This window comes from Liolophura sinensis, chromosome 10, assembly GCF_032854445.1.
Source record: "Liolophura sinensis isolate JHLJ2023 chromosome 10, CUHK_Ljap_v2, whole genome shotgun sequence".
In the NCBI taxonomy this organism is placed as follows: Eukaryota; Metazoa; Mollusca; class Polyplacophora; order Chitonida; family Chitonidae; genus Liolophura; species Liolophura sinensis.
Genome location: NC_088304.1, coordinates 7,966,173 through 7,986,603, shown reverse-complemented (window position 1 = coordinate 7,986,603; position 20,431 = coordinate 7,966,173). Strand labels below are relative to the sequence as shown.

The 20,431-nt window shown below is 38.0% G+C and overlaps 1 protein-coding gene across 1 annotated transcript in view; it reads right to left on the bottom strand.

Annotated features, from left to right (window-relative positions):
• Nucleotides 1–20,052, bottom strand: part of LOC135476213 (kinesin-like protein KIF12) — a 47,010-nt gene extending 26,958 nt beyond the window's left edge. Inside the window, exons 1-6 of the mRNA XM_064756158.1 lie at nt 19,519–20,052; nt 16,193–16,264; nt 8,480–8,558; nt 4,895–5,016; nt 4,273–4,348; nt 148–285 (exon numbers count right to left, since the gene is read on the bottom strand). Coding sequence (XP_064612228.1) covers nt 148–285; nt 4,273–4,348; nt 4,895–5,016; nt 8,480–8,558; nt 16,193–16,264; nt 19,519–19,700 — 669 coding nt within the window. The 5' untranslated portion in view covers nt 19,701–20,052. The remainder of the gene's footprint in view (nt 1–147; nt 286–4,272; nt 4,349–4,894; nt 5,017–8,479; nt 8,559–16,192; nt 16,265–19,518) is intronic.
• Nucleotides 20,053–20,431: the final 379 nt, after the last annotated feature.

The window sequence follows — 20,431 nt, the reverse complement described above, 5'->3', positions numbered from 1 at the left end:
GTAGTTGTCTCCCCTTCATCATCTATCTTACAGCCCAATGATTGCTGACCAGAGAAATCATTCTGATTGGCTCTACTGACCTACATGTACACTGGGCTGTATTTTCTCATTTAAGGGGCTTAAATTATGAGATGCCATGTGACTTACTTGCTCATTGTATATTTCCAGATAGGAGGCTCTAATCAGTATATTCTCCGAGTGCTGTTTCAGTTCCTGCAGAAGGTATCTGAAGGACCGTTGTATTAAACCTTCCTCCTCAAGGCCTGGTCGACCGTTGTTCTGAAACTGAAAGTGAAAGTAACTTGAACAAAAATAATCTAATAATCTGGCATTCTGAAAATAACAAGTCTGTAATCTAGCTATTAAAAGTAACTGGTTTTATCTTTTATCATGTCTATGCCAGGATATTTTTTTTTACGCATCTACATTTACATATAGGTAGTCAATCTCACAGAAGCAAACTATCACTATCCAAGTTTAACATGGACCTAGTCCTGAAATCAATCCCTAATGACGACCATGATGATTTGAGCTGAAATCTGACTTGGTGTGCAGAAACTTTGAAGGATTCAATGTTTGATTATGCAATTAAAATAAGCCAAGCATAAGTTAAAACATTTTGATTAGGCAAGCAATATATTTGTTTGAGCCTTAGCTTACAAAAACGTTCTCAAACTCAGTTAAAATTAGTGAAAAATCTATTTGAGAACCTTATGGAGAAGGGACATAAATGAAGTGATTGTCTAAGAATCAAGATTTATTTATTTATGTATTTGATTGGTGTTTTATGCCATACTCAAGAATATTTCACTTATACAACGGCAGCCAGCATTATGGTGGAAGGAAACCTGGCAGAGCCTGGGACAAACCCACAACCATCTGCAGGTTGAGGCCAGACCTTCCCACTTACTGCTGGAGAGGAAGCCAGCATGAGCTGGACTTGAACTCACGGCGACCGCATTGGTGAGAGGCTCCTGGGTCATTATGCTGTGCTAGTGCACTAATCAACTGAACTATGGAAGCCCCCAAAGAATGGTCAAGAGGTGTGGGAGATACAATTGCATTAGTGACTACAAAAGCCACATAATGAGTAAACAATTTTGAACAATAACTACTGATTAAAGAATAACCTGGAGGAGCGTTCCATTGCGCCAACTCCCCTGAGACATGATTCCGATGAAATACAATCATGATCTTAAGACTTAATGATTTTAATTCACATACTAAGCAATTGCTTATCTAAAATATTTTACCTTCTTTATATGATTGTTGCTAAACACCATAATCAAGAATTCATTTAAACGCTGGCAGTCTGTTTCATGGGTGGAGGAAACCTGCGTTTCTGGGGAAAACCACCGGCCTTTGCCAAATTACTAACAAACTTTCCCACATATGACATACAGATGAACACAAAAAGTATTTGCTTTGACATCAAGCTGCGCAAATGGTAAATGACCACTTACTGTCACTGGTCATTTGGAGACGCCACGAACAGTGAGAGTGAGGGAACCTACATTTTGTACATAAATCTAACATATACATAGTAACACTATCTCACATGTCAACATGCAATGCAGGTGGGGAGGTCGAAAAAAAACTGAGCCAATGGAGACTCCTTATAATACCATATTAATTAACAAGTGCAGGGGAAATAAGTGGAAGAGCGAAGTACCATTATAATGCGGGGAATCACTGGCTCTTGGTGGATACACACAAAATGCATGAAAAGAAATCATTCAAATCAATCCCAAAATGAACAGCAATGCATAAACAATAACTCAAGCATACCAATATGAAAAGTGTGCATGCACAAACATGCGTGCAGTGATGCTATATATATTAAATTGCTCCTTTCCTCAATCATTTAACATAAGTTTAATGATCAAATTATCAAGGGTCCAAGGTGTCACATTATAAATACCACTGGTACAATGCATCTAATTACTTGTTTCTTTCTTTGGTTACTTGAGATTTAAAATCACTTTCAACTATTTGAGCCATTTCACACATAGATCGCCTTGCACGTACATGTAGCCAGTTCATGTCAATGCTGACATATTTGCAGTGCTGCCTCACTGAATTATCCTGCTGAAGACATCACAGATACATCATATTAATATCATAAACAAGTTTACTGAAACAGCCTGAGGACTATACATGTAATTAATCCCAGCTGACACCGCGGTCAAGCCAGAAAAGCACATGAACATGTTCTAAAACATGTATAAAACAGCAGTATGGAAACAATGGACAGGCACCTGTTCATGAACCTCACAAACCAGACTTTAACAGCGGCTGGAAACCAGAGAAAATTGGATCTGAACATTGATCTGCCACTTTGCCAGCGAGGACTTAATCATGGATATCACGAAGAAAACAATGATTTACGTAAGTCATTAATTCCTGACCTACAGGTATAGAGGACAAAGATAAACGGCTTTCTGACAATTTTTACAATACTGTTTTTACTCAGTATTAAGCCAATTTAGAACTTTGTGCAATGTTAAGCAAAGGAAGTATGTAACATAATACATGCAAACACAGATAGTACACAGCTAGTCACAGACTGCATATCAAGAGCATTAAACACCCAGAGCATGCCAACACAACGAATACAGCAGAGAAGATAACAAATGCATGTAATATAACAGACTGACGACATGGACATGTTATGATTACCACGGTGGTGCTCAAGTTACAGAGAACACAACAGATGCATATACTAGAATACGTTCTTACCAAAACCTAATGCACACGTATGTATGATCAGCCCAAAAGAAAACAAACATTTTTAATTATATGCAAACCTTTAAAGCCACTCCAAGATTAGAAACAAAGCTTTGTCAGTTTTGTTAATATCACATATACATTTACATGTAATTAACCCTATATCAAAATAATATTTCCAAGTTTCATATTCTTTGCTTGAAACAAGCCACTCCAACTTTAATATATTCAAACAAAATCTTTCATTAAGGTGAACTGCAAAGGTTTTTGATCTGAAAATGAAAGTTATCAGCGCTAAATTACACATGGTGATGACTGCTTACAAATTTCCACTATTTTACATACACGATTCAAATTTACAGCTTAATGGTCAACGGTGTCAGAAAGTATATCATGTTTTTAAACACTGATGGTGGGGTGTCGGACCACCAATGACATCACAACGCTTCAAAATTATATACAGATAAGTGATGGACATTTTTTCTACCACGTTACACTGCACAATTACAGAGATTATTTATATTAAAATTAAATCATGAATTATTTTCAGCAAGAAAACCGCCACAGTAACACAAACAAAAAGGCAATTGATTTACTGCTGACAACAACTTTTGAGAAACTTGAAACTGTTGCAGTTCACCTTAAACATGTTGAAAACAGGATCTTTGTTATGGTAAAAACCACTGACAAGTACATGCAAATAATTAATAAGTTTCTTGATTTTTAATGTGCATTTATGTTCACAAACACATGTAGACACCAAATAAGGTAAATAATTTAAGCTTGAATTACTTTGGAGAATAGTTAAGAGCTCGGCTACTGTGCATAGATGATACATGTTAAATATCTGACACTATACGCAGAGTAAATTCTACCAAACATCACTAATAAGCAATACTGAATTTCCTTTGGATCTATGACACAAATGTACTCTACCCAATCTATTGTCTTCTCAAAATGCACTGAAAGATAAACATCTAAAATATATGAATGATGAAACCATGTAACTGTTATCCAGACAAAGCTAGTGTAAAGTTATAAGCCTTTCTTAAACCTGGTAACAATACTTTAAAAAACTTGTGTCTCTCGTGAGATTTTCGTGGAACTCAGATACTGCTTACTGTGTTACTATATGATTTAATACTTGTAATAGTTCCTGTATATTAATCAGTGTTAGTGTTACTGCCAGGTGAGTCCCAGCCACTCATGTTAAAAATAGAGAATCAGCTGTTCTACCTCCCTTCCACTGCAGAATCTCCAACTGGCTACGTAAAACAGGGTCAGATAACACCAGCATTCAAAGGGAGTTTCCCTGAATTTTGTTAGTAAACTTTTTGTAAAAAAAAAATCGCAGTGCCTATGGGCTTGGTTTATGTTACTTGATTCTCAGTCCCTTCTGACTTGATTCGTAAATTTTTCATTTTATCTCTGTTTGTCCTGATGTTACCTACCCTTGTTCTACATGGGGTGGGATGTGGTGGGATGGGATGGGGTGTGATGGCGATAGAATTGTAACAGGTACGAATATGACCTGGCTAATCTCACCTGCTGGGGTGGGCCTGTCATTGTATGAGTTTTCCCAGAACCTGTCTGCCCAAAGGCAAACGCTGTACAAGAATATCTGCAATCACATGTAAACACAGCAAACACGACACCCATGTACTACCATGGCCATGCCCATACAAACATGTGACAAGACCTTTCCAAAATTGTTCACAGTTATAATATCCAGTGTTGGACTGATACATGTTCATGCATGTACCCTGAATGTCACATCAGTTTCTTTTTATTAACACACTTCGTCACACACAATTTCGTCAGAGGACAAATTATCAATCCAGTTAACACATGTATGCTTAAAGTTAATTCACAGCTCTTGATGATCTGGTGACATGTTTACTGTATTTGAATACAAGAATCTCAAGCTTCAAACTCATGCACATGTATATGTAGACCTAAGTTTGACAACCATTATGTTTTCTCCTGACGACAATTATTCACTAATTGGAAATACAGAAGAACTAAAACAGGGCAGCTTTAATAAAAAAAAAACCTGTCTCTGTCTGTTTTATAAAGCTTTGTTGGTTTGTCATTTAATTACCCTTAATGTGGGGCACACAAAAATCACAATACAATACAGATTGAATTATTAATAAGTAATACTTACCCATTAACAGCCATGTCTATCAGTCTCTTGATCCCCGAATGATAAAACACATCTTCCTGTGAGGCTTCAGGTTCAAACACCACATTGAAACCAAACTGTCTCTTGGATCCATTACTCTCCACCTGTACAAAGGCAAACACCACATTGAAACCAAACTGCCTCTTGGATCCATTACTCTCTACCTGTACAAAGACAAACACCACATTGAAACAAAACTGCCTCTTGGATCACTTACTCTCCACATGTACAAAGGCAAATGCCTTAATGAAACCAAACTGCCTCTTGGATCCATTACTCTCCACATGTACAAAGGCAAACACCACATTCAAACCAAACTGCCTCTCGGATCCATAACTCTCCACCTGTACAAAGGCAATCACCACATTCAAACCAAACTGTCTCTTGGATCCATAACTCTCCACCTGTACAAACACCAGACTGAAACCAAACTGTTTCTTGGATCCATTACTCTCCACCTGTACAAACACCACACTGAAACTAAAATGTCTCTTGGATCCATTACTCTCCACCTGTACAAAGGCAATCACCACATTCAAACCAAACTGTCTCTTGGATCCATTACTCTCCACCTGTACAAACACCACACTGAAACCAAACTGTCTCTTGGATCCATTACTCTCCACCTGTGCAATGGCAAACACCACACTGAAACCAAACTGTCTCTTGGATCCATTACTCTCCGCCTGTACAAAGGCAAACATCACACTGAAACCAGACTGCATTTTGGATCCATCACTCTCCACATGTACAAAGGCAAACACCTCAATGAAACCAAACTGCCTCTTGGATCCATTACTCTCCACCCGTACAAGGCAATCACCACATTCAAACCAAACTGTCTCCTGGATTCATTACTTTCCACCTGTACAAAGGCAAACACCACACTGAAACCAAACTGCCTCTTGGATCCATTACTCTCCACCTGTACAAGGCAATCATCACATTCAAACCAAACTGTCTCTTGGATTCATTACTCTCCACCTGTACAAAGGCAAACACCACACTGAAACCAAACTGTCTCTTGGATCCATTACTCTCCACCTGTGCAAAGGCAAACACCACACTGAAACCAAACTGTCTCTTGGATCCATTACTCTCCACCTATACAAAGGCAAACACCACATTGAAACCAAAATGTCTCTTGGATTCATTACTTTCCATCTATACAAAGACAAGCACCAAACTGACCGGCTCTGATGGCTCATTTGGTAGGGCATCTGCTTTGGGGGTGGTAGATCCAGGGTCAATCCTGCGTCGGGTCACACTTAAGACCTTAAAAGAGGAAGTTGTAGCTTCTTCACTTGGAGCTCAGCATTAAAGGGAACAACGACGGGTTAACCCATATCAGTATAATGGCTTGTGTGAGGTGGCTTACTTGCCTTTGGTAAGTCATCTGAGTGAAGCAGCATTAGATAAAAGAATGATGGAAATCTGTCCTGCAACAAGGGGGCACATTACTTACACTCTATGTACTCTTTTGTCATCGTATGACAGAAAAATTGTTATGTACGCTGTTAAACGCCAAGCACTCCCTCACTCACTTGAAACCAAACTGTCTTCTGGATCCATTACTCTCCACATGTACAAAGACAGAGGCCACATTGAAACCAAACTGTCTCTTGGATCCATTATTCTCCACCTATACAAAAACACCATGCTGAAACCAAACTGTCTCTTGGATCCATTACTCTTCACCTATACAAAGACAAGCACCACACTGAAACCAAACTATCTCTTGGATTCATTACTCTCCACCTACACGAAGACAAACATAACACTGAAACCAAACTGTCTCTTGGAACCATTCCTCTATTGTCCATGGTTTCCATGCTCAGGCTGTATTATTGTCCAGGTTTGCGTGCTCAAGCTGGATAATTGTCCAAGGCTTTCATGCTCAGAGTGCCCTATTGTCCAGAGTTTCCATGCTCAAACTGGTTTATTGTCTAAGGTTTCCATGCTCAGGCTGGATTATTGTCCAGGTTATTCATACTCAGACTGGACAACTGTTCAGGGTTTCCATCCTCATGCTGGACTATCGTCCAGGGTTTACATGTACATGTGCAGGCTGGGAATTTTGCCCAGGGTTTCCATGCTCAGACCAGACTATTGTTCAGGGTTTCTATCCTCAGACTGAACTATTGCACTGGGTTTGGACTATTGTCCAGGGTTTTTATCCTCGGACTGAACTATTGCACCGGGTTTCATCAGGCTGAACACTTGTCCAGGGCTTCAATCTTCAGACTGGACTACTGTCAAGGGTTTTCTTGCTACGCCACAAATTTGTCAAAAATAATTGAAACAGTTTGAAACTGTCATGGTTAATCCACAAACCAAGTTTCAATTCAATATGATGGACCACTTCCGAAAAAATCCGAAAACAGGGCATAAATGGGTAAAATTTTGAGAAAAATGAATGACATGGACAGAAACTCAAAAGTGCTTTATAAGTCGTCATATTGAAGCCATCTATCGTACCAAAGCTTCAATTAGACCATTTCTGAAGAAAGTCCAGAAAGCCAAGAAAATGTACTAATTAATTTACAATTCAACATGAACACCTTTTTCAAAAAACCTCCAGAAAACTGTTTCATCAGGACAGAAGGATGCGGAGTAAATTGCCTACAGTTCCTCCAGTAGCCAATGGGCATACAATACTTGATACTGTCATGAGAAGGGATGGTAGGATACATCGATGTCCAATTACAGAAGAAAATCCTTTACCCACAAGGATGGAATATAAACCCTCTCCAAACAGTAACTTGTTATGGGTAGGCCGTTTACCCCAATTCCTAAAACCTTGCTACCATAATAATTATGTAACTGGAAAATTCTGAGTTGAGTACGGGATCACCTTTTCATAAGTTATCCTGTGGCATAAGTAATGTTCCAACATACACTGAGTAAACAAGAATTTTTGAGTCACTCAGACTAGCTGTTTCGCCAAGAAAAGCCCAAAAGTGTAATTGGTGAATGGAAATTCCTAAGTTAAGCCTTAACCAACAATCAAACAACAAAAAAGTACACATAACCATGAAATCCAGTGAGATGTCATAAAAAAACTTTACATCATCATGATCTAATGTGTCAAAAAATCAGGGAAGCTTGCATAATAAATCAGGGAAAACTTGAAACCCAAGACTTACCATTAAAGTGAGACTACAAATTATTCCCGGTCTATCAGGACTGTTAGAGGCTGACTAAATAATCCCCCGAGAAACCTCCGACCCAACAGTGAGACTAACCCATGATCTGAATTACCTCAGGGTCTATTTTTTCTCACCCCTGATTGATGAATAATTGGTCAGGTAGACCATGCAGGCAAAATGTCCACATTCCACCCAGGAATCGCAGCTGTCTCTGACACAACCACCTGAACCTGCTATAATCCTGTCTCCACAGTGTTCCTTTGAAATACAAACTAATTCAGCTCTTCTGTCGCTTGACGTATGTACGTGAGAAAAAGGTTCAATACATGTACATGCATTATCTGTTGTGGAATTTCCAATTCTAACAGATGCAATATGGAAAGGCCAGTTGGTACGTGTAGTAATGATCAAGACTCACCGCGACAGCACCTTGTCCAGGGAAAGTACACATGATCACATCTCTCCTGGCTATTTCTTGACTGCTGAGAGGACGGACTCTAAAATCAGTGCAAAAAATGAAGGTAGATATACTACTGTACGTGTCTATGAAACGCAGAAAAACAATGAGGACAACGAAACACAAGATAAAGAGCAAGCATTTGACTATTAATTTGGATACATGTGGTCCCTGGTGTAAAGTTAGGGATATAATAGGCTGACGGGACACCTCTATATTAAACCTGGCTCACTATTTGAATTATTTGTTTGATGTTTTACTTTGTACTCAAGAATATTTCACTTACATGCAGATGGCCAGTATCATGGTGGGGGGAAATCTGGCAGTGCCCAAGGGGAACCCAGACCTTCCCACATTTGAATGATTGTAGAGGACGCTGGACTTAAACTCACAGCAATTGTATTGGTGAAAGGGTGATTGCAACACACCGGCAAAGCTAACCACTCGGCCACGAAGGTCCCTTATTATAATTGGTTAAATCTTATTCATACTTTGAATAATATCATCTGAACACCCATGCTCATGATGTTAGCCCAATGGGTTGAAACCAACTAATGAAGCAACCAGAAACAGAGGACATATTTTATTTTCAAAGTACCATGCACTGGTACATTTTAGAATACCAAAAGAATGTGATCTTATGACAAATTAGCAGAATGTCATGAATGTACATGTACAGTGTACTTTGTTTTTGGTTTAATGAACTTATTATTCAAATGTTTTGTTGTTGTTTTTTTTTTTTTTTTTCAGTCAAGAAATTCCTCTTCCTCGGCCACTTCCTGATGATTTTTATGAGTATGGGCAGGTTCCACAATGCTTGTGATGAACAAAACAACAAAAAACATGCATCCACTGTGTCTTCAAGCTTCTGGTTGCTTTTGTTCTATACTCATATTTCACTACCGTGAATTTTATTCTGTACATACCCTTTGTGTTCCTTTTGAACTCTGAATTGTAAGCCGTGTTAATGTTTCACACCGGTGACTATCTGAATGTAACTCAGTTCCATGCTTTTGTGTGCTTTTCACATTTTTGTAACTTGCTACCTGTATGTACCATGTCACATTATTGCCATTTTGCGGTTTGCCACTACACCCGACTATCTGATGATGGATCATGTACAAAGTGTTTTTTTGTCATTTTGTTCATCACTAGCATGGCCATAAAAATTAAAAACACAAATGTAGTCATGATAATGCCCCTTGAGAGTTGAATAATACAGAAATGGAGAATTCATATACAGTATGCAGGGATTAAATCGTAGGTTGAGTATCTTTGAGATGCTCTATTCTGACAAAATTAACACTGAACAGATAGAGAGAATAGCAGAAAATTTGAAATAAGACTTCAAATTCTGACTCAATCTCTACATCTGGTAAAGCACAAACTGCAACTGTTGATTGATTATACTCATGTCATTTTCATTTCTCTTTTTTCAATTGAGATGCCTGGTTTGGACATATTTACCCTTGTTTTGCTGCTGCTGACAAATATAGTCTGGTATGTACAAACTGTAAAGCCCTTACAATGATACTTTTGATGCCAACACATTAGTTTTTCTGATAAGAAGTTAATTAAACTTTTCCATAAAACTGTTAGGTGACACTATATGAGGTGGACCAATTAGTCAGAATCAGGCAAAATTTACCCCTTGAAAAATGCCAAATTTTTAAATTGATGAAATGATACAGTATATGCAGCCTTATATTACAGTATATAAACAGACCCATAAAAGCCAGCTGTTGTTGCATGACGGGCCAAGTAGTAAGCTATGGCAGTGATATGTATACACATAGGATCAAATATGTATATGTTTAACATGTGAATGCTCTAACGTGATAACTGGATGATATTAATTAAGATAAACATGACGGCATACATTGACGAGCACGTCGTTTTAGCTGTACATTTACTACTTGTAAAGCATTGTCACCAACGTCATAATTTATTTATTTCATCGGTGTTTTATGCTGTATTCAAGAATATTTCACTTATACGACAGCGGCCAGCATTATGGTGTGAGAGATCCAAGGAGAGCCCGGGGGAAACCCACGACCATCCCCAGGTTGATGCCAGACCTTCCCACATACAGCCGGAGAGGAAGCCAGCATGAGCTGGACTTGAACTCACAGCGACTGCATTGGTGAGAGCCGTCTTGGTCATTATGCTGCGCTAGCGCGCTAACCAACTGAGTGTGTTACAAAAAGCTGTCATTCTTGCAGCATAGCAGCATTTGTATAGCAGTACTGAAGAACATTTGTGTGAATTGGAAGATGATGGATGGTTGGGGAGTCAAGAGGGGAACAGGGTCTACAAATATTTGTACATGTCATGTACTTTATAAGCATATTATATGCAATTTGTAACCTGAGGATGGTCACAGCTTTCCACCACCAAGCCTCTGCCACCATCATGCTGGACACGGATATATATGAAATATATTCTTCAGCATGCCACAAAACACCATGTAATCAAATAAACAAGCAAACAAATTCAATTTGTAAATGAATGCTAATGAAGACAATATATTACCTGGACAGGAAGAAATCCTGGATCAAATGTACATGTATGTATATTAAATATATTCTCACAGCATATGTGTGTAAAATGGAAGCTACATGCAGGCTTTGTCCTGTAAATTACTTTTCCACTCTTTACAAAATCGAAACGGCGACAGAGCTAGCTCGCATCAAAATCCCATCCTCAAGCAAATGTATGCACATGAGACTAAGTTAATTGTCAGTCTATCTGCACTGGAAACAACGTGTCAACAAATCAGCAGACAGGGAATTTACTTCCAACACACTGTCTGATCGGGATCAGTCGAATTAATGGCATTACGGGGTAAAAGTCAATAGAAGGGTGTTTGCACAAGTAACTACATGTACACTGTCAGCAAACATTGAGGTAACATTTGATGAGATAACAACAGTATATGCTCCACTCAGTTTTACCCTTCTCTCTGCTCAAATGTAGCAGCATATCAGTCACAAAATGTTTAATATTAATGTACTTAATATTCATAAGAGTTTAAATTTACACACATGTACATCAGGGGTCAAAATGTTTGGTCATTCACTTGTTTTAGTCCATCTATTTATCTGGTTCATGTTTCATGCCGAACTCAAGAATATTTCCCTTATACGATGACGGCCAGAATTATGGTGGGTGGAAACCAGACAGAGCCCTGGGGGAAACCCACGACCATCTGCAGGTTGCTGGCAGACCTTCCCACGTACGACAGGAGAGGAAGCCAGTTCCACTCTTGTTTTAAGAGCTCAAAATAAAAATGACTATCTCGAATTTATCTCAAAGATGACTTTTTACCATGCAAATATTCATAATAAATTTTTATTTTGGATTCCTAAATGATTGTTGTATTTTATCCACTTCCATGTTGTTGTACACTGATACAAATGGGATCTAATTTATTTGACAACTTTGAAACACATTGGATGACCTCAATTTTAGTCAAGGGCACCATTCTGAAGAGCTTAAGGGTTGGAATCAAAAGTATCATTGTAACGCCTTTATGTGCATAAAAATCTGCATGTAACAATTTGTTTATCATCGGCACATCAATCTGTTTTATAATATAGTATATAGTGGACGAGTCAATCAGAATAAAGCAAAATTTTCCCTTTGGAAAAAGATAAACTTTGAATGAAATAAATATATAGTATTTTTTTTACTTGATTGGTATTAAGCACTGCATAGGAAACAATTTGCATATATACAATTGTATATGCCCAATGGAGGTCAGGTTTTAGGGTGGAGTGGCTGCAGGGCAAACCATGCACTGCCCCTCATCAGGAACTGGATAATTCATCCTCATTACAAAGCCACACTGTGGATGCCAGTCACCAGAACTGGATCTGAGCATGCTATATACCTGAACTTGGCAAGCTACGGTAAGACCAATTAATACTTTATGAATGAGTCTGCCTGCTCGGTGCTGCAGTGGATCTTAACTCAGTCAGAGCAGGGCAAGTTAAATATATGTGATCAAGCACGCTGTCCCAGATGGTTGCCCTTATGGGAAAGAAAATTTCCCACAGCATTTTATTTCAATGCCCATTCATCACTAGGTAGTACCATACCATTTGAACGAGAAAGCTTTCTCTGGAAGTACGTCACATGTTTTTTTTTGTTGCTGAAAGTCACTTGCCATCATAAAAGTTATCTTAAAAAGTTAAGTTTCAGCACACGTATTCATAATGCCTGGCCATTCATTCATACGACACATTCCATGAACACGCTAATCCATATACTCTGACTGACAGGCATTCCTCTTCTTGAGCACACATTGAGCCAAATTCCCGTCTTGTGATCACATGGTACAGCCAAGTACAAGTGTATCAGATTCGAGCCATAACAAATTTCACAAAGAGGTCATAAATTTAAACCATCCATTCTGACAGTTATTGGCCACTTACTGACACATGTATTTCTAGTGGGTTGTGACATATTAAAACAAAGCAAGCCTATGAATGTTGAAAGGCTTATAGGAGCGGGCCTGTACATGTTGTATGCATACACATACATCTATATAAGCACATACACTGTGTATACTTAAAGGAAAAGACCTCTAAAAATCGAAGCAGACATCATGGAGTAAAAACCACTTAAAACTAGGCACAAAGATACTTTCATTTATTTTTTTTAGATATTTGTGAAAAGAGCTAAAGTCACTCAAACACCTGACTTCTAAGGTGGGCTTTAAGGACCATACTATTAGAGGTTAAGAACTCTGACATCACAGGGAGTTTATCCAACTCTAATCACCACACTGAATGTTGGAATAACTCTTTTTACCCATGAGTGAAAGATTACTGAAATAATGTTCCCAAAAATTCTTTCCTTTTTTAAATAAACAAATAGTTTTCAAATATTTGAATGCCTTTCAACACTCTCCAAAACAATGTGAAAAAATAAACGCATAGTTTTCGGTTGTCTTTATGATGAACTTTACTTCATATTTTAGCTTTCTTTTCCTTCAAAGAGAGTACTTAGGGAAATGCATAAACCATCATCATCCCACAACTATATACAGGGTGGGGCAAAAGTCTGGACTCATAGGCAATTTACTATAGAATTTGTTTTCATTTATTTTTAAGATAATTTTGATCATTTAATTTAAACATCATGTATAATTTTATTTATTTTCTTTCAGATTGTTACCCATGGCAGAGAAGCTAACAATTCCAGAAAGAGTAGAACTTATGCTTTTGTAGCAGTGGTTTATGCTAACAAACCAAGAACATTACAAGCACTAAAAGATACAATCACACAAGAAATTGAAAACATAACAGGGAATGACTCTATATGCCTCAAAATGTGCAAAGATCATGTGTCTCCCGAGTAAGAAAGTGTTTGGAGGAAGGTAGAAGTCAGTTCAAACAATTATTGTAAACTGTAAACTATATAGTAAATTGCCTATGGGGTCTAGACTTTTGCTCCACCCTGTGTATTTATATATATACCCGTATTCGCCAATGCCATACATGTACAGCTAAATTCATGTTCATTCAATGCACGTAAACAGAGGCATACTGATATCTTTCTCCTGCGCGGAACAATGACCCAGGAGCATCTGACCAATTAGGTTGTTGTGAGTTCATGCTGGTTGCCTCCCCTGGTAGTACATACGTGGGAAAGCCAGCAGCCTGCGGATGGTTGTGCGTTTCCTTCCCTCTACTCGGTTTCCTCCCACCATAATTCTGGCCGCTATCGTACACGCGTAAGGGAAATATCCCTGAATACGGCATAAAAGACCCATCAACGAAATAAAGAAATAAAGAGCATTTGTCATCGAACTGTATAAGCGAAATATTCCTGAGTAAGGCATAAAACACCCGCAAATCAAATAAATAAATAACCCGAACATTAAGAGGAAGTTACAAACAATTAAAGTGAATCAAAGGAAATCCTGACAGTAAAATCAAAACTAAGGCATGCATGTATATGATTCTTTCATGTCTTCATTTAGTCAGAGTTTACTTTAGCAGTGTCTACTGCACTTTTTCTCAGTGTTCAATTAGTCGATGCTAGTACACAAAGCTCCTTGATTCTCAGCCCAAGGAACATGTACCATGAAAAAAAGTGTATCCCCTTGTTTCATTTACTTGTTCTGACAACGACTACTGACAAAAGAATGTTTCTAATTATTACTGCGTTGAAGGTTTACAGATGGTCTGATAAGAGCCAATTACATGTATATAAATGTATCAAAAACAGAGATTCACTTTCATTGGATGCCTTTGATTGAACAAATGATGATAGATTAACACTACATCGACAATATTGCAGTCATATCAGTGTGAGGCCATCAGTGACTGCCCTTTGGGAAGCTAGATTAGGCCCTTTTCATTTCTAGGAGTACAGTTCTTCTAAAAAGTTCAATTTCCATGGATCTTTCATGTGCACAACATAATTTCTTCACTTCTTCATTAATTAATTCATTTGATTGGGGGCTAATTACATGTACATGCATTAATTATTCAAGAATGCTTCACCCATTCAGGATTACAGATAAAGGGCACAAAGGGAAATTATTGTACTAAAATTCATTACACAAATGGCAAAGAATATTTGAGAAACAAACATTTTACACACTGTATTTCATCCTGCAGGATAACTCTGTGCATATCTATACATGGACATGTACAATTTGTACACACGTACACATAGCCATGCAATGACTGTATCATATCCCACTTTAATGGTGCCTTCATCTGTTCCTTCTATCATACTGGTGGTCGTTCTGTTTTCTTTCTCACTGTCACACTAATGTATTACATACTTGTCCTAACTACTACTCTGTTTTTTTTTTTGAGGGGGGGGGGAGGGGTTAACCTTAATTTATAAATTACTTTATGGATAAGTTTGAACTGTGAGTGAATGGATGTGGGAGTGAGAGGCCCTCAGTTAAGATCAACAGTGTGCTGACGGAGGTTATCAACCATCTGTAAATAAAGTTTATCAATCAATCAATCACTCTTGAAAATAACATGTGTACTATGCCTGTGAAACGGGAGTAGCTTTCCAGTGCTTATACCAGCAGTAGCTAGAGGGAATTTCCCTTTAGCTCAGTTGGTAGAGTACTGGACCCAAGTTCAAATCCTGGTGTGACCCAGTTGATGAAATCCTTCAACCATTCCACATGATGTTGGTTTAATGACTTTGGGGAATGCCATATATCTCTTGCTTCTTTCCCTTTACAATTATGTGTTATCCTACTGATATTTCCATGTATGAGGGGGCCTCCGTGGCTCAGTCGGTTAGCGCGCTAGCGCAGCGTAGTGACCCAGAAGCCTCTCACCAATGCGGTCGCTGTGAGTTCAAGACCAGCTCATGCTGGCTTCCTCTCCGGCCGTACGTGGGAAGGTCTGCCAGCAACCTGCGGATGGTCGTGGGTTTCCGCCGGGCTCTGCCTGGTTTCCACCCACCATAATGCTGGCCGCCGTCGTATAAGTGAAATATTCTTGAGTACGGCGTAAAGCACCAATCAAAAAAAAAAAAAAATCCATGTATGAAATTTTTGAATGTGAAACAGTACACCGAAAGTGCTTTGCAAATGTTCATTTTCAAATTACTGAAGGTTTCTATGATTATTATGACTTACAATAAATGATTTATTCTAATAAATCTGATATATACTTGTACAAGACATACCTGAGAACAACGTTAAGATGGTCATCATCATCGGTTTCATTGGTTACTGTGGATGAGAGGGTTGTCAAGCTCCTGCAAATCAACACAAATTAGTCATTATACTGAATAAAACTTTGCACTCATTATCACAATCAGCCATTTATGAAAACCATATATCCAGCTCTGAATATTTCTGTCATGTTTCTTCTATGAGAAAAAAATTTCTTTAAATAAGTACACAAAATATATTCGAAACACTGAATACTACAATACTGTCATTTACTTGCCAACAGCCACTGGTTTTATACCCTGCAGAAAATTCTCCACAGAGCTTACTCCACCCATGAACCTGAGAGCCATGGTGTCATATAAGAGATATGATATTCTGTAAAAATTGTGTTTGAGTATGTGTTGTGAAATAGAGTATAGTGTCATGGAAGTACTGGAATACATGTAAATCCCAAGTTCATCTGACCAGCAAAGTTTGTCGTTCCTTATGCATCGATACATATGCGACAAGGGAAACATTTATGAGTATGCCATTATCAAAACACTCATCATGCAATCAATCAATCAAGCCTTTGTAATTAAGACAACAATTTTAATTCTACTTAATCAACAACAATTGCTACATCAGAATAATCATAACTATGACAATCAGCTACATGCCACTATAACATCCTGGGCACATGCATGTATGTCCATCTACCAGTCAGCTTGTGGTCAAACTTTTGATTTTTTTTTTTTTTGTGGTCAAAAATCGTATCAATATTTCACACAGATATCCAATCTCTTAACATCTCTTAAGCATGAGCTGGACTTGACCTCACTATATCAAAAATATGACATGATAAATTGATTGTTATTACACTGTTACAGTAAGTTATTACTGACAGTCAGCTCAATGTGCATGTAACAATTGCTGTCCATAAAAAGAGGTTGATCCTATGTCATGGAAAATGCAGTGGTCAATTAATTTACAAATTATGTTTATTCAAAGCAAATGCCACAGAGCACACGTTAGCAAACAAGCAGAATACTGTCAAATCATCATATATCACACGGCCACCCATTAATTTATCTTTGGCCAGCAATCCCCTAAGTGCTAATATTTGACCAGGCTATCCACCATTACCAACCCAGTCTGACTTGTGACTGTACTATACATAACTTCTGTGCTGGAGTGCTTTTCCTTAATGGTGTATGGGCATCAGTAATTATGATCAAAACGCCATTGCATTTGTTGATCACAGTTAATGTTTAACACATCTACCTGTTTATACAGGCCACGTCAGTTTACAAATCCATGCATGTGCCTGTATTAGCCATTCTATTTACATGCAGGTTGCGTGCTCTCCCATGCAGTACACGTCACACCTTTTGCCACGGCAACACACATACCCTATTCTAGCATTAATTCTGCTATATGATCTACACATAAAATGTAACAACATATACATCTTCACAGGCCTGGCCATGAGATTTAGAACAGGTGTCAAAGATTGCAAGGGTTATAACATGTACAACATGGCCCCTTATTTGGTTGAGTGGCCTCCATGACCGAGGTGGTTGAGTGTGGATGGACCTGAGTTTCCCTCCCACCATAGTGCTACAACTCCAATATTCTTGAGCACGATGTAAAACACCAATCAGATAAATAAATAAACATACTTAGCTTCTTGTAACTCCCTTGTATATTTTTGGGTCCAATAACTTAACATGTATGACAAGTTATTGACAGGTTTTAGGAAGGAACAAAAAAAGAAATTTTGTCTTATACAAGATAAACACCAGCAGTAAATATTTTAAGACAAATTTCAAACCAACAGTATATGTTTCGCTATTTTTCATTAAACTAAAGTATGTTCCAGGTCAAGTGTACTAAAAATATATATTATAAATACATAAACAGGGGTTTGAAGAATGTCTTAACTAAGTCATTTCAGCCACAAATTTAGCAAATTTCATACACTTTATAAGAAGTTTATGGTAACCAAATGAAATGGTGCCAGTCCAAAATAACTGCAAAAGTAAGTCCAAATTAGGATTAACAAGTCAATATTGCTGCCTTTAAGAAATATTGCAATTTGTTCATGGTAGATAATTATACAGAAGTTATTGTGTATACACTTATACTCAACAGTGATGGAATTCTTCTGTTTTTTTTGTTGTTGCCACTGTGATGTATTATGGTTGCTATTTTCTTTTTACAAAACACCTTTCATTCAAAGGGATGCCTAAAATAATATGGCATGTTCTACTAGTATTTTACAAGAGAAGAGAAACTTTTAAAGAAATTAATATGAAATGTTATGATTTAAATTATATGGCCATGCATCAGTGACTGGACATGTGTCTACCATCAGTGTTCTCTACATTGTCTAGCAACTACTGTTCTCCTTTACTCAAAGACCTTTTCCAAATACTCAACAGGGCAAACTTCAAATGGCAATCAAATGGAATTTTACTTTCTGGCATGGTTAGCTTGTTTTGCAGCTTGAAAGTGATTTATTCTCTAATATTCTACTTATAACAGTTTACTCCGCCTAAAATCATTTCAATGCACTTTTGGTCCATTATCTGATTTTTTCAAAACAAAAAAAGGTGTAAGAGAAAGACTGGTCACCCCATCCAACTCATGAACATGAAGTAAGTGAGTGAGTGAGTGCTAGGGGTTTAACGTTGTACTTAACAAGTTTTCAGTCATATGACAACAAAGGAATCCTTAGAATGCCAGGGCCGCCAGGGCCGCCAGGGCCGCCAGGGCCGCCAGGGCCATTATACTGAAATGGGTCAACCAGTAGTTGCACCTGAACATGGAATATGTATATATACATATATATATCACTACATGTACACAGGTGCACACATTGGAGGAAAGGACCAACAAACTGCAGGAGGCCATCACTTGAAAACTCAGACATTATATAACCTAATATATGTACATGTATGTAAGGTGGACGTGATCGCCATGGCCTGGACAGCTGACCACAATATGTTCTGTTCAAGGGATTTAAAAAACATAAACAGGTTTATTAAAAACTTATTATTATTTCTCATCACAGAACCTTGGTATTATTAAACAGAAATATTTTAAACATTGATGCGGAGGTATCATTATTATGATTATAATTATTTTTGAATTTATTAATTCAAAAATCTATACCTATGTCATAAAATATGTATCAAGTATCAGCAGTGCTGCTCTGTCCTGCAAAAAAATATTTGCTTTTAAAGTTTAGGCAATGGAGATGACATTATAAAGAGGCAAAACACAAATAAAGAATGGAAAAAAAAAACATGATTATAATGAGTAAAACCACTATCAAATACTAACATTAGCTTACCCAAAAGTTATCTTTCCCGAAAAAGTCGACTTGGCTGAGTCAGCGTCAATTTTGTCTGGCATGTCTGAGTGTGGGGATGACACATCTTCATTCCTCTTGCCGTCCTTTGCTTTCACATCAATATTGTGACCAGAGGTTCTTTTCAGCTGACTAACACTGGTGTTTACGGACGATTCTGACATCTTCGTCCAATAAAAATAAATATGGTTAAATAATATCCGCTTGTGGAAATGGTTTGCCAAATGCTGGACACTTCCGCTTACCACACCCTTTCTTTAAATTCCGCTTCTCTTGACCGTTCAGATTCTGAAAATCTTCACTCTAAAAGACCCCCTGTATCTTGCAAGAGTCGTGAATCAAAACCGCACAAGATCCGATCAAAGCAAAAGGGTTGTCATGAACAACAGCCCTGGTGTACGTTGTTGTTGACGAGATCGTCTGCAAGCCGAAAATGTGTTATATACCAAAAAAAAATAATTAATACCAGGCCAAAACTGTTCCGACGCTCACGGCTCCGTTTATGCCGATGGAATTTTCGAGGTCAGACAGACAAACCTAGTCAAACACCACGGCCTTAAAAGGCCTTTGTCAGCAAACAAAAGTCTCTTCAATACGGGATTAAGTGAAGAAAGAAAACTGCCACCAGCTTTGTGAAAAGACTTCCCATACAAGACATCGATATGAACTCATTTCCACTTCATTATTATTCGCGATTGTCCCTAAAGCCATCTACAAGAAAGACGCATGTTTAGCCCAGTTAATGAAGAACCATGACCAGGGCTATTGACATCCAGAAGAGGCCAATACTCTCCTTTGTGAACTATGTGTTTTTCCAACATTGACTTTTCCGCCACACTCCATCAAATTTCGTCTGCTACGGCCATAAAGGACTCACCAGGTCACGCAGGTTGGC